Raw genomic sequence first — 14,916 nt, 5'->3', positions numbered from 1 at the left:
CCCAGCTCCCAAAACAAGCTGCAGGAGCACCTCCCTCCCAGGCCCCGGCCCTGCGCCCCGGGGCAGACCTCATGCTATCTGGCCCTGCTGGGGTGCCCTCACCCTGCCCTCCCTCCAAACGAGGGCTCATTTGGCTCTGACACGGAGCCATGCTCACCCTGGAAGGCAAGTCTGCAGGGGTCCTGGGGCAGTGGGGTCACTGAACCTGCCCTTTGAGGCCCAGCTCTAGCACCAGGGTAGTATTATCTGTCCTCAGGACACAGATGAGGAAGCTGAGGATTAGAAGTTTCAGGAGTGGCCACGCTCACACAGTGGGGGGCAAGGCCAGAACTCCCCCAGGCCTCTCTGACCCAGAGCCGTAGCCAGAGCCCTGACCGGAAGGTGGCACTGCCCCTCAGCAGCCCAGCGCCGAGTGCTGTGGCCGCGAGGAGGGGGGTCTGTGTGCCAGGAGACGGCTGCACTTCAATGTTTGCACACCTCACTCCACTCCATCTCCCCTCACCCCAGAGGCCGCCTAACAGATTCCCACTTTGCAGATGAGAAAGCAGAGGCCCACAGAGATGCCAGAACTGGCCTTAGGTCCCCGGCTTCTGGTGCTCTGTGCTGACAACAAGCGTGGCGTGGAAAGTCCCTGGGGAAACACAGATTATGAGCCACAGAGGGTTTCCTTGCCAATCGTGCTGCTCCAGGGCCAGCATTAAACCACGACTGTCCTTCGGGCTCAGAGGCCAGGCCACAGGTGACAGGCCTGGTGGGGCCCCCGGCCGAGGGAAGCCACCCTGGTGGAGTCCAGTGAGAGAACGAAAGCCCAAGTGAGCAGGGCCCCGGCCTGCACCCTGGAGCATGCACCACGGAGCATGCGCCACACCTGCCTTCTCAGTCTTACCTGTGCAGGCTCAGGGGAGGAGACCAGGATGAGGCCGAGGGTCCCACTGTTGCAGAAGGGGTGCCACACCTCTGCCCCACGTGCCCCACCCCTGGGGCTCCCTCCCCACCAGCTCTGTGTCCACCTACAGGTCCTGGGCCCTGCCAAGGACCAAGCTCCGGGGAGGCTTTCCATGGTAGGCAGGCCTCCCGTGGGGGCCCCTCCAGACCCACCCGGCTGGACTGTCCCAGCCCAGAGGGCAGCAGCCACCAGGCAGGTGGCTCACTCTGACACAGGAGACCCAAGACCGATCCCAGACTCCACCAGCAGCAGACCAAGGCACAGCACCCCTCCCCAAGCCTCTGTTTGCCCATCTGTGACATGGGACCACGTGGGCACTCTGAACAGAACGGAGCTGGGGCTGGGAAGCCCATGGTGAACTGTGCCACGTTGGCCACACACTGGCCCTTCCCTGCCTCCACTGCCTGTGAGTCCTCTTGTGCAAGGCCAGCACCCCAAGACTGTTGGTGGATGGTCAGGACCAGGTTGGGGACAGAGCGAAAAGGCTTATCTAACCGGCCCATTGTCTTCACTGGCCTTTGCTCCCGGGCCACACTAGGTCTAGGAAAAGCCTCCGTATTAGCCAGTCCTGCCCAGGAGGCCCTGAGCTGGGTGGCCCGACGTGAAAACCTATTCAGGGCCAGCACGATCTGTCTTCTTGAAGGCGCAGACCATCCCCGCTGCTCCACCCTCCCTTTAAACCAACAAAAAACACAAGCCAGAGAACAAACCCATCTTATTTTGAGCAGCTCACATTTTTAATCCAAACTTTTAAAAGTAAACAGGGCCATACAAAGGCTTGCTGGAGGTCCTGGTGTCCCTAAGTTAGCTAAAGGGGAGTGTCCCCAGTGGTGGGGGAAGGGAACAGGGCTGACTTGCACAGGGACAAGCTGGGGGGTGGGGCACGAAGGGTGGGGGAAGGGCAAGCGGGAACTGCTGGAAATGCTTTTGTTTGAAAACTGCATCCATGCAAGGGGGCAAACCTGGCTTTCTGGTGTTTGGGGTTCACCTGCCTCAGTCGGCCCCACTGGGCCACAATGAAGAGCGCTGTAGTCCCGATTTTAATTGGCCCTCAGTCAGAACTGAGTGGGGGGAGGGCTATTTGCGCTCAGTTGCATTCTGAGGCCTGCCAGCAGCCCTGCCAAGGACTGAGCTGCATACAGATGGGCCACCTCCCACCACAGCCTCCTGGGCCTCCCAGGGCACCCAGCCAGTGGCAGGTACTCTGCAGCTCCCAAGGGAGGACGACAGGGTCCCCGTTCCCCAGGCTCATTGGCAGGTGCAGCCAGACACGGGCCCAGACATTCAGATGAGCTGGCTGTCTGAACAGCAAACAGTTGTAAAGAACACTGAAGTCTGCTTGGCAAGCCCCCAACAGGGTCCCCACTGGTTTTTCACGAGGAGCCTTCGAAGAAATACTCATGACCAGGACTCTGACAACTGCTGAGACCTACTGTGTGCAGACCCTGGCCTCCCTTGCCCTCTCAGATGAAGAGGGCACTCTGGGCTTACCCACACAGAAGAGCAGAGAGGCTCAGACAAGTCAAGTAACTTGCAGAGAGAAGAGGAGCGGGGACTGGTTCAAATCCAAGACGGCCTGACCCCTCTGGGGAAAGGGGTTATCAACCATCTGCTCAGTGGTCACCGATAAGGAAGTGACACTTCCCAGGATGAGAGAAGGAGGGCAAGCCCAGATCAGGAACCAAGAATAGGGAATCACCCTTGTCTGCTGATTAACAGGATCAGCCAACAAGACTAGAGCCCAGAGATGCAAGCCAGCCTACCACCAGGGCAGGGGAGGACCCCAGTGGCCGTCCCAGGTCATGCTCAGACCCCTGTGCCTCCACTTGCTTGTCTGTAAAGTGAGGATAATGCTACCACCTCTCCCAGGGCTCCTGTGAGGACGAGCTGAGACCAGGTGCACAAAGCAGCAGCCCCGCATCTGACTCATTTCCCCACCACTGGGGCCGGGGCTCATGGGTCCCCTCTCCAGCCTTGCTCTTCACACAGCTTGAACTACAATCCAAGGACAGAAAGGCCATTTGTAAGAAAAGGGCCTTGTCCCGGTTTCCGGGCATCCTGTCCTTGTTGGGAGAACACCTCAGGTCCAGCCCAGTCCTCCACTCCTGCATCCCTGGCAACCACAAGAGAACTTCCCTGCAAATATGCTGAGACACTCGAGCCCTCCCATGTCCTGCAGAGAACTACTCTGGCCAAGTGTCCTCAGTGATGCAGCTGGAAACGAGCAACATTTCATCTCCCAGCCACAGGACTGCAGCAGTCCCCTCCTTCATGCTGCAGTTGGGGAAATTGAAGCCCAGAAATCTGACCCTCCCAAGCCCGCCCCGCCCCCCACCCAAGAAGGCTAGGCCAGAAAGGCTGGGACTGGGGCTCCTCACTCCCCAAACCCTGAAACCCCAGCAAATGAAACCATCTAACTCTCCGCTACTGCCATTGGCCTTAAGGAGCCTGTGGCGGGAGGTGGGGTTGGATACAGGTTACCAAAAGTAACCTGAGTTGTAGGCGTAGATTGCTAATCAGTAACAAAATATCCCTCTCAACCCAGTCCTGCCCTGAACTCGCAGAATGGGAAGGTAAATAAAGGAAAAACTGGGCTACACTAACTTGCACCCCACCTCCTGGGTACAGTTCATATCCCAGCCCCCACCCGAAAGCACCTGCAGAGGCCACTTGGCCATCAGACCAAAGACAGAGCGTCCTTCCCCTGCTCAGGCTGTCACTCTGGGGAAGAACAGTCACTTAAGGCCTAATGCACGTTCTCTGAACCAGGAGAGCCTTCAGCAGAACCAGAAAGAGCTGTTTAATCCCCACCTTCAGGCAAATTGTTCAGTTAGTAGCAATTGCCACCAGAACTGGGAGCCGAGCCACCAAAAATGTGGAAAAACAGGGAGGCAGCGCTGCGGTTCAGCTCTACAGACCAAGCTGGGGGCTCCCTGCCCTGGGCGTGGAAGACAGGAGCTAAGCTTTCCTGAGTTCAAAGGTCCTGCCACCCACACCCTGGCCACCCACCACTGTGGCACTTCCTGTATGGAGACCAACAGTTTATAAATTCTTTCAGAAGCTTCCTCTCCACCTCAAATCCCCAAGGCAGGGACCATCGGCTCCATTCTACAGATAAGGAAACTGAGGCACAAGGGGCACACAAAGCCAGACCCATGCATCCTCTGGAAGGTGTTAGAACCTCCGTTGAGAAAGGTCTCTCCTCCCTGCGAAGTGCAGGACTAGTAAGAATCCAGGAAGGCTCTGAGCCTGGGACCTCTGGCGGGGCTGGCTGCCTCTGCGTCTCAGCCGGGCTCCTGCTGCCTGTGCTTCTTCCCGGGCCACAGGCAGCACCAGGAGGCCCAGGCATAACCCCAGCCCCAGCTCACGCACGGATGCAGCTCTGTTTTGGGGCAGCCTGTTGCTCCCAATGAGAGGGAAAATTCACTTGCCGCTAAGGAGGCCATTCATTTTTTTCACACAAGCTTCCTGCTGGCCCACAAGGATTTCCAGGCAGGGAGGAGGCGCCCCCGAGCCAGCAGTGTGTGCGGCGCCTGACACTGACATCGATAACCCCGCAGGAGAGAAACTTTCCTGGGGTCTGGCAGTCCTGCCCGGCTGCGGAGGAGAAGTTGGGCAGGGGCCCGCCTCCATCACTTGGCCAGAAAAACACCACCCAAAGCCCTGTTGCGGGCGGGCGCGAGATCTCCCAGCCCCGGGTCTGGATGCCAGCTGGCGGAGAGGTCTGGCGCGGAGGAAGGGGCTGCGAACCGCGCTGTCCCGCCGGCGTGGTCCTTACCGTGCAGGCCATTAGGGATGCTTCGATGGTGCGGTGGCGCCGACAGGTCGTCCAGGGACCTGCGTGTGGGTACGGCTTTGCTGTCCGGGACCTTGTGCGGGCCTGGGGGCAGCAGCGGGGGCGGGACGTGGTGGTGGTGGTCTGGGCTGCCGCCGCTGCCCGCGCTCGACGTGCTGCTGCCGTCGCCCACGTCGCGGGCCCCCGTGCCCGCCGCGCCGCCCGCCAGCGGCCCGCTCAGGCTGGCCTGGCTGTCGATGGAGCTGCGGGAACCCGCGCCGCCGCCTCCGCCCACGCCGCCCGCGCCCCCCGCCAGAGCCGCGCGCTCCTCGTCCAGCAGCAACACCAGCTCCTTGAGCTCCAGGTTCTCGCGCAGCAGGGCCTCCTGGCGCGCCTCGAGCTCGCGCAGCTTCTGCTGCGAGCGGGCCACCTCGTGCCACACGGCGCCGGCCGCGTGGCGCCCGAAGCGCTGCCACTCGCGCGCCAGCTTGCGCCCCTTCTGCCGGTCGTCGTCGAGGAAGCAGCAGAGCTCACGCAGCTCCTGGTTGTCGTCCTGCAGCCTCTGGTTCACGTCCTTGAGGCCGCGGATCTCCAGCAGGTGCTGCTGCAGCCGCCGGTTCACGTCGCGCATCAGGCCGCCGTGCTCCAGCATGAGGCCCACCTTCTCGCCCTCGGCGCGCCGCAGCCGCCGCGCCAGCTCCTCCTTGCTCCAGCGCAGAAGCTCCTCGTCCGGCACCTGGCTCAGCTCCTCCGACGCCGCCGCCGCCGCCGCCGCCGCAGGGGGCTTCGCCATGGCTGGGCCGTCACCGCGGCATCGCCCGCGCCCTTGCCCGGCCGGCGCTCCCCGCGCCGGGGCTGCGCTGGGCCAGTCCGCGCGCGGGCGGGGGGCAGGCGGGGGCGCGTGCGGCCCGCCCCACGCCGCCTCGCGAATCTTCACGCAGCGCCCGCCCGGGCCCTCGGGACCCCGCGCGTCTCGGGTATCCGCGAGCGAGGCTCGCTGCTGTGGCGGCGGCCGCCGTGCCGGGTGCTCTCCGGGCTCAGGCGAAGCAGGCGGAGGCCCGCCCCCGGCCCAGCTCCCGGAGCACCGGCCGCCCCGCCCACTCCGGGCGGGGAGAAGGCGGAGCCCCGCGGCCAGGCCCCGCCTCCAAGGGAGCGAGGGGACGGGCAGAAGCGCGGCCGGGCCCCGAGGTCCCCCACCGCGGTGCGCTCGTCCGCCCGGCGCCCTGACACAGGCGCGTCGGAGCCGTAGTCCCGCCCTCCCGGCCGTCCGATTGGGTCTCTCCGGGGGTGTGTGGGAGGGGCGGGGCTCACGAGGGGGACGCAGCGGAAATGGTACAGTCCACCCACTGGGCTTTTAACACTCCCTCCTCCCTCTGGCGGTTCAAGTTTCTGCGCCGGAGGAGGAGGCCTGGGCCAATCCCAGGGCTACAGGGCGCTTTTAAAATGCAGGTACAGTGCGGGGAGGGCGACGGTGGGAAAGGTAGGGCCGGGCTTCCCTTAAAGGAGACGCGCTGTAATGCGTTCCGAGCCCCTTCTCCCGCCAGCGTACCCCGCCCGCCCGCCCTCGCCCCACGTAAACAAACATCCCGGACCCGGGGGATAGGTCCCCTTCTCCCTCCCGGGGCACCAGGGTCCGGCGTAGTCTGAGCTCCAACGAACAATAGGACTCTGACATAGGGGTCGCTCTCCCGGCGGCGGGGCGGCTCTTTGTCCCCTACCCTGCCCCCGGCTCCGCCACCCTGATCACCACCCTGTCCCCTGCCAGAACGCTCAGAGGGGGTGCGTCTCCACCCTACCCCGGGACTGTGGCTTCGGCGTCCGCGCACCCGGAGGACCGTACCCTCTTCTCTGACCCGAGGGGGTCGAGGGCGCGGGGAATACGCCCCCCGCCCCGAGCGACGCTCAGAGCACCCCTCTCCGCCCACCCGTCCGCGGGTCCCAAGGACTCTGGAGTGAATCTTTGATTTGCGAGGCGGAGGCCACTGGGGCTTTAACGCTGGGGTCGCACGGCGCCGAGCCAGCCGCAGAAACCCCTCCCCACCGGCGGCCTCGCCCGTTCCCAACGCCTGTGAGTCTGCCTCGTTATCTTCGTGTCCCCCGAGCGCATTCAAGGCGCGTCTGCTGGGAGCCAAGCGGAGGGGGGCGTGCGCCACCTGGGACCCGCAACTGAGATAAAACCCGCGCACTCGACCCGGAGCGCGCGCCGCAGCAGCAGCTGGTGCCCCAGTTCCATCCCAGGACCAGCAGCCAGCCTGCTCCAGCCCGGCCAGTTCTAGACCCCCGGGCTCTGCGGAGAACGACGGCAGAAGCCGTGCTCTCTGAGGGAGCTCGTCACTCGGGCAGGCAAGAAGGAGAGAAGATTAATTAGATAACTATGAGGCTGTCCTAAGTGCTGTGCACAGGATTAAGACCAGCTGCTGTCACAGAAAGTGATAATCGGTTACTTTAGGTCTTTCGGTCAAGAGGACCTCTGAGGAGGTGCGTCTAATCTGAGACCTGAGCGAACAGGACACAGAGAAGGGGGAAGGGCGCTCTACGTGGAGGGAAAAGCAGAGGCCCTAGGGGTGGCTGGTCAGTGGTCTCTTCAAGGAAAGCCAGCGCGGCTGGGAGGGGGCTGGGGAAGAGGGGGGGAGATGAGCCCCAGACGCCCGCTCCTGCAGGGTTCTAAGGCTGCTGGGAAAGCAGTGGGGTTGGCAGGAAACAACACCACCCCAGTTGCCTTTAAGGGGCTCACTCCAGACAGAACGTGGAGAAGGGACTGGGGGTAGGGGGGTGCCCAGGGAGGTCCATGCAGATTCAGGACCTCCTTGCCCACCCATCAGCCTGTCTCTGCAGGCAAACCGACGTTCAGGAGGAGGCAGGATGGGAGAGGATGAGCCGGAGGGGTGTAGCTTTGAATGTGAAGCCCTCGGGGAAGTGGAGGGTCCCGCAGGCAAGGAGGCCCCCTGAGCCGACTCCTGGATCCCAGACGGAGTGAGCAGAGAAAAAGGGTTTCGTGCCTTACGTGGGGAGGCTGTGGGTCTTTCCCATTCCAGAAAGCCAGAGTGAACAGCTGCCTTAAGCGCACGGGCGCGCGCACACACACACACACACACACACACACACGCCCAGAAGGAAGCCTGCACATAGAGTTGCTCCTGGGAGAGAGAGGGGTAAGCGGAGGACGTGAGACTCACCAGGGAAGTCACTGCACTTGTGGGGGGCTCTGCCCCAGTGCATGTGTCTCCTGGTGGTTCCAGTGGCCTGCCTTTCAGTCCTCTGATCCTCCCTGGCTAGCAACTTTAGCTGAACTCCCTGAGAGAAAAACAAAGCCTCTATCTACACGGGGTTTGAGTGCATCATCTGCAGACTGTGGAACGAGGGGTGCCCTGGCCAAGACCTCCCGGGAGCGTCTCTAACAGCCCCCTGGGGCAGCGAAGACCAAGTGCCAGAGATGAGGCTGCTGGGTGGCTGGAGAGGAAGTCTCTGCTCCCAGCACGGTGGCTGGACAGGCTTGGGCAGGACAGGGTAGGACTGCAGGGGGTGGAGAGGGCCCCAAGCTGAGATAGGCTCCTGAAGCAAAGCCAGAGCCACCCAAAAAAAACCTCACAGCCCCCAGGGTCCAGCAAGAGGTGCCAAGCCCCCTAGAATACCCATGGTACAACAGATCCTGTACCCTGAGCCAGGATCTAGGAAATATCAAGTATCTTGGCCCTTTAAGCCCTTGATCATGAGAATCCCCACCTTGTCGTGAAAACTGTGAGACCAGACCACAGACCTCTAACACAGTACCGCTCTAGGGCCCAGTTGTGGGTCTCTGCAAACATAAAGGGGTGCCACCGTGCCCCAATTCTTCCTCCAGGCTCTCCCAGGCTGTGTGTGTCCATTTCAAGCCTCGCTTGAAATGTATTTGAGAGCCAGCAGAGGGGAGAGCTGGTACAGAGTTGATCAAATATTCCAAAACACAGGGTCTGTGCACTGGGGAAATGAGCACACAGTGGCCGTTAAGTGACTGTCTCCCCACCTCTGGGAGGCGGGAACAGGGAAGGGGCTCTATAGACACCTGCCCAGCTGGGGCCCCGAGCCCAGACCCCAGTGCCGGCATGTCTGCTCTTTGCTGAGTGAATGTGCATCTCTCCAGGGCATGACCAATCAAGTGTGAGGCCCTTATTTGGAAGGGGAGGAGACAGCCCCAGAAGGTCACTTTCATTGCTCAAGGTCACTTTCATTTGTTAGTTTACTGAACAGGAAAGCATGAGCCCTGGCCAGGTGGCTCAGTCAGTTAGAGCCAAAGTTGCGGGTTCGATCCCTGGTCAGGACACATAGAAGAATCAATAATGAGTGTTATCAATAAGTGGAACAACAAACTGACGTTCCCCCCTCTCTCCCTTTCTCTTTCTAAAACCAATAAATAAAAGTTTTAAATGAATAAAATTAGAAAGCATTATAGAAGTCTTCACCATAAAGGCATGTACGTGTGTGATCTTATATACATTGTACATGGTACTGCAAAAGAGAGGCATCAGTCTGAGAGCGTCCTGAGTCACGGAGAGGCTTCCTGGAGGAGGTGACACAGGAGTCAGATCTTGAAGAACAAGCAGGAGTTCACCTGACTGTTGGGAGGGAGTCGCACCCGCCAAGGCCCAGAGGGGAGCAGCAGTGAGGCCGGTGTGCAGGCGCCTCGGGGTCTTGTTGCTGGAGGATCCAAGGGCAGCGCTGGGAGGCACAGGGCTCTGGGAGCGGGGGGAGGAAGGGCAGCCCTCTCCCTGGGGCCCTGCTCGTCGACAACAACAACCACGGACCGCCACCTCTTTCCACTTACCTGAACTCTCGCCGTGGAGGGTCATCAGCTCTGAGGCTGAGCATGGACTTCTGTAGGCTTGGGTGTTCGCCTGCACCAAGCTCAGATCACCGAGCGCAAACTCACGGGCGGTGTTCAGAGGCCTGTGGATGGGCGAGGTCTCCGGCGTGGCTCCGAGGGTTTGCATCACGCTGCAAAGCACAAGCTCACCAATTCGATTCCTGGTCAGCGCACGTGCCTGGGCTGCAGATTCGGTCCCTGGTCCGGGCATGTGAAAGAAGCCGCTGATTGGTGTTTCTCACTCACATCAGTGTTTCTCTCCCTCCCTCCCTCTCCCCCTCTCTCCCTCTCTTCCCCTCTCTCTAAAATTAAATAAAAAATTTAAATCGTTTTAAACGAGAAAGAAATCAGGGCCCATGGGAGAGTGACTGTAGTTCCAGGACAGCGCTCACGGAGCACTTCCACGGTTTGTACCGGCCAGTGCGGGGGGCTTCACCGAGGCCGTCTCACTGAGTCCTCACGGTGGCCCTCCAAGGCAGCAGCTCCCCATTTTGAGGCTCACGCAGGTTCAGGCACTTGTCCCAAACACACGGCCAGTAAGTGAGTGGGCTTAGATTTGAACTCGGGCCCTTTGAGCTCAAGAGTGTTCCGACTCTCGCAGATCACTGCCTCCTGCACCCGATCACTCCTCGTCAAAGGGAAGAGCCGGGCCTTCCACTATGGCTCCGGTGCTGCCGTGCTCAGGGCCTGCCCTGTGCCGGCCCCCAGCTTCCTCCTGCTTCAGCACTTCCGTGTTTCAACCAGGACAGTGAGAGGCCAGAGCCTCTGGTGGGTTCAGGGCTGCCCCGCTATCCCTGCAGGCAGATCACTAAAAGCTGTTGGCTTGGTCTCCCAGCTCCTTAGTCCCTGATGTGCTGGGTGAACTCAGGCCAATGCCTAGCCCTCTCTGAGTCACGGCATCCTCACCCAAGCCCTCCCCACAGCACTAGTGTGGAGCGCACAGCAGAGCTCTGGAAAGGCTCCAAAGAGCCGAGCCACACCTCTTCCCCTGCTCTCCCGTCCTCTGGGCCAGGAGAGTGGTCCTTCGTGAACATTTGCTCCCGCGCTCCAGAGGCAAACATAGGGTACGTGAAACAAGGGCCTGTCCCGCAAGCCCAGTGCTTGTGGCAAAGCGGGCTCCAAAGAGTGCCAGGTATGGCCCCGGGCTGCCACCCGCCTCCTTTTTGGATGGATCAGCAGGGAACCCCAAGAACTTAGTGATCAAGTGTCCCAACTCCTAATGACCTGGGGCCACCGGCATCAGAGTTTGCCTGGACATCGCTCCCCTAGGGGGCGGCAGTGGGAGGTCTGGGGCCAGGGTGAGCTCCTACACTCCCACCGCTACCCCACGTGCCAGGCCCCGTTCTGGGGGTCCCAGAACAGCAACGCACAGCACAGTTGCCCAGAACCACAGAGGTCACCCTCGCAATGACAGAGGCAAAGGCCTCAGGTTAATCCGAGGTCAGTGGGAGCCCCAGAAGAGCACAGCGCAGAAGAGAGACCTGGCCAGACTGCGTGACAAGAGGCGTGAGGGAGGGGCGGGCGGGAGGGTCAGCTGAGGCTGCGTGATGGCCAGGAGGCTGCACAGCCGGGCTGGCGGGAGGCCAGGGAGAGCCGTCCCGTGGGGACCACTCTGAGGGGCACATCGGTGTTATCGACCTCTTTCTGCCCCTCTGTTTCCAGGTGGGGCCGCTGACATCCCCTCAGACCATCTCCCTGAGAAGCAAGACGGGAAGGGAGGCTCAGCCCCTGGGGGAAACTGAGTCAGCGGAGCTCTTCTCAGGACCAGCTCTCACCCCGGTGCATTTACAAACATTATTCTCATTGGGCCCCATTTCATATTACAGCTAACTGTGGTGAGGCCGGGGCCTGGGAGCCCACCACTGGTCACGTGGCCCGGCCCACCCCGACCCTCGGTAACCGACTCCAAATGGTCCGAATGGCACCTTGGTTGTAACTGTGCTTTGAGGGTGCTCCATCCCCCCTTCTCGCATACTGCTGAGTTTGCAGGCGTTTGGACGCCATAAACTCTGTCTCATGCCAGGTGCTCTGTGGCGCGCCTGTCACATGCCGTGCTGACATTGGCCGCTGCGGCTCATTCATGCGCCTGGCTGGACCCCAAGGCCTCTCAGCCTCAGTGAGGTGGACGCTGGGGTCGGAATTAGTCTGCGCTGTGGGGGAGGGGGGCTGTCCTGGGCGCTCTGCGATGTTCACCCGCACCCCTGCCCTCTGTCCATCAGAAGGAAGTAGCACCCCTGCCCCACGCTGTGAAAGCCAAAAACATCTGCAGACCTCACCAAAGGACCCTTGGGGCCAAATCGCCCCAGCAGAGAAGCCCTGCTCTCCTAATACAAATTATGCAAGTATGTGACCTTTATTTTTCTCTTCTCCTGGCGAAAGAGGTTTCTTTCTATTTTATTTATTTTATTTTTGCTATGACCAGCAGTGCTGCCGTGGACATTCCTGGACACAGGTCCCGACGCAATGAGCATGAACTAGGTTCCAGTTTATGCTGAGAGGTGGGACAGCTGGGTCACTGAGCACATACAGTGTCGGGGTGTCTGGACGGTGCCCGGCCGGGCACTGAGGAGGCGGCGCTACCTTGCACTCCCGCCAGCGCAGCATAAGGTGCCCTGCCCGTCCTGCCAACGGCCGTTGTCGTCACTCTGGTGGGTGATGCTGCGCAGTCTCCACAACCCACTTCATCTCCCCCGGGACCCTCAGGGCACAGGAGAAGCCCAGGCCAGATTTCATACAGGAGGTACCCAGTGAACAAGCAGAAATGGTGCAGCAAGCTTGCCCGCTGTGACTTATTTGAAATGTTTATATTTACTGGTTTGGTGCTTTCACACATGCACAGATGCAATGCAACGTGATTTGTGTTCCTCATAGGATAATTACAGGGTTTACTGCAGGTGACAAGTTCCAGGTCCCAGACAGGAGGCCTTGGAGCCCGGCTGCGTGTCTCAGCGACTGCTGGCATCACTGCACCAGGACGGGTGAAGCCCCGGCCAGCGGAGCGGTCGAGGCAGCCCCACCTGTGCTGGGTGCTTGGCCTCTGCCTCCCCCAGCTGTATTCCTTGAGGACAAAGGCTCGCTCTTCCCTGGGCCCCTTGGGGCTGGGCCCAGGGGGGTGTTCTACGGGGGTCTGCAGCTGCTTCACCTGCCTCAGAAGCCTGTGGGCCACACCAGTGCTGCCCCCACAGCTCCCAGTGCCCTGGGCCCAAGGTCTCCAACCAGCAAGGCAGAGATCGGAGAACCATCTCTCCTCGGCTGCCTGAATATTTCATGTACTGAGGGCGGAACGAAAGTCGGCGAGGTCCTTAATTGTTAATGTGCTCTTGCCGCCTCGGCCCAGCTCCCCCAGCCCCGCCTGCTTGCACCCGGTCTGCTCTCTGCTGTCTGTTACAGCAGTCCTTCCTCCTGAGGCCTGCGCTGGGTGAGGCTGGGCCGAAGTGACACTGTCCCCCCAGGGCCCAGATGAGACTGGGCAGAAAGTTGTGAGCTAAGCAACTGAAACCACCGGACTATTGGACCCTGTTTTGTTCACTGCTGCTCCCTTGGTGCCCTCTGGACACAGAACCTGGGGATCCTGGGAGTGTTTGTTGAATGAATGATAAAGGAGTCGGTTGGGCTGAGGAGAAACGCCGTGGGCTTAGAGTTTGTGTGTCTGGTCTGACACCTGCCAGCAGCGTAGCCCTGGTCAAGTCTCGCACCCCCATCCCCAGCGCCCGTCTCTCTGAGCCTGTGCTTTGCCCTGCTGGGGTCAGCAAGGCCTGGGTCGCCCTGGAGCCCAGACGGAACGAGTCTCCTGGGACCCTGACCACCTAACTGCTGAGCTGAGCCTTCTCTCCAGAACAGGCTCAGGCCCTGACCAGTGGAGCTCAGTGGGGTGGGTGTCGTCCTGCTAAGAGATAGGTCACCAGTTCAATCCCCCTTCAGGGCACGTGCCTGGGTTGCAGAATCAGTCAGATCTGTCCCCAGTCAGGGCATGTACAAGAAGCAACCAATCATGTTTCTCTCTCATGTCAATGTTTCTGTACCTCTTTTTCTCTCTCTCTACCCCTCTCTCTAAAAATAAAAAAATAAAATCTAAAAAAAAAAGAACTGGCCCAACCCAGCCACAGTTCCACACCAGAACCTGCATCTGGGTGAAAGACCCCCACTGCAGCATCCTGCAGACCCCGAGTCTCTGGGAGCTGGTCCCGGTCCTCAGGAGGCAGCCGGTCAGGATCTCCACACGGGGTCAGCCCCGTGGTTCTCAGGCCTGGGCACCTGGCAGAATTACCTAATGCTGGTGAAGTACAGGTGCTCATTGCCCCCGCCGCCGACCAGTTTAATCAGAACGTCTGCAGAAGGTCAATCTTGCAGGCAGGCCTGAGACGCACTGGGCTGGATGAGGTGTCAGCCTGAGCTAGAAGGAGCTGCCCCCATTTCTCGGGGGCACGCCCCTCCCCAGGTGTCTGGATGTAGAGGCCCTCCTCTAAGGTTATCCAAAGCCCCCGCATCTCCCTCAGCTGTGCAGCCTAGGATAGGAAAGGGGGCTAGGGATTCTGGAGTTCACCTTGGTATTCATGTAACAACCCTTTCTTTCCTGTATCTAATGGGATAAAATGAAGGGGGAAAAAGTGTTAAAGAGGTAACACAAAAAAATTATCTAGGACTAAAGGAGACTGGAGGAAAAAGGCTCCAGGAAAAGTAACGCCCAGGTGATCTGATCAGAACCCTCAGGGGCCAAGTCAGCGCAGTCAGTCCCCAGGCACCTCACTTCTTCAGGGAAAGGTTTCAGACAGCCCTGCCCGCTGCCTCCTGCCTCTGGGGAGACACCTCGCAGAGGCCAGAAGCAGCGCTCACGCGAGCACACAGTCTCGTTCCTGCTCCCGTCACCGGACCCCTCCCTGCCCGGCTCTCCCACCTCCAGGTACGACCCCTCCTTAATTTTAAACGCATCCAAGACACTGAGCAGTGGAGATCTTGCTCCCAGCATATGTCACCTGTTTGGCAAAAATGAAGTCTTGTAACGACAATTCTCTTACACTGACAACACAAAGTGAAACCAGCAAAGCCGGCACTCGGGCTGCCTGTCACCTACCAGAGCCAGTAAGCAGTGACAGGGATTGAGTCTCTATGAGCGCTTTATTCAGATGGCGGTGATCTGAGAAGATGGTGGGTTTATACCCTAAAAGACAGTCTTAAGTTTCATTATAAGCAGAAGGAAAGTGTAGGTAAAAGGACTGGAATTCAGGGGGAAGTTAATTGGATTAAAAAACTGCAGTATTCTTGCCCTGGGTGGTGGGCATCTCTCCCTGGAGTGCAGTGGCTCGGATTCCGTCTTCACTGCTGGCAGCCCTCCTGGGGCACAGAGGGGGGACTGCC

The 14,916-nt window shown here is 60.2% G+C and overlaps 1 protein-coding gene across 2 annotated transcripts in view; it reads right to left on the bottom strand.

Annotated features, from left to right (window-relative positions):
* The window catches only part of CCDC85C (coiled-coil domain containing 85C), a 67,340-nt gene extending 61,545 nt beyond the window's left edge, over positions 1-5,795 (bottom strand). The window contains exon 1 of one of the 2 annotated variants that reach the window (XM_037130279.2): positions 4,725-5,795. In XM_037130279.2, the coding sequence (XP_036986174.2) occupies positions 4,725-5,514 (790 nt within the window). In that variant the 5' untranslated portion in view covers positions 5,515-5,795. The remainder of the gene's footprint in view (positions 1-4,724) is intronic. The other variant, XM_037130280.2, reaches the window with a different exon arrangement.
* Between the last annotated feature and the right edge of the window lie 9,121 nt (positions 5,796-14,916).

This window comes from Artibeus jamaicensis, unplaced genomic scaffold (assembly GCF_021234435.1).
Source record: "Artibeus jamaicensis isolate MK-2021 breed Jamaican fruit bat unplaced genomic scaffold, CSHL_Jam_final contig_444, whole genome shotgun sequence".
In the NCBI taxonomy this organism is placed as follows: domain Eukaryota; kingdom Metazoa; phylum Chordata; class Mammalia; order Chiroptera; family Phyllostomidae; genus Artibeus; species Artibeus jamaicensis.
This window is presented reverse-complemented; position numbering and strand designations above follow the sequence as displayed.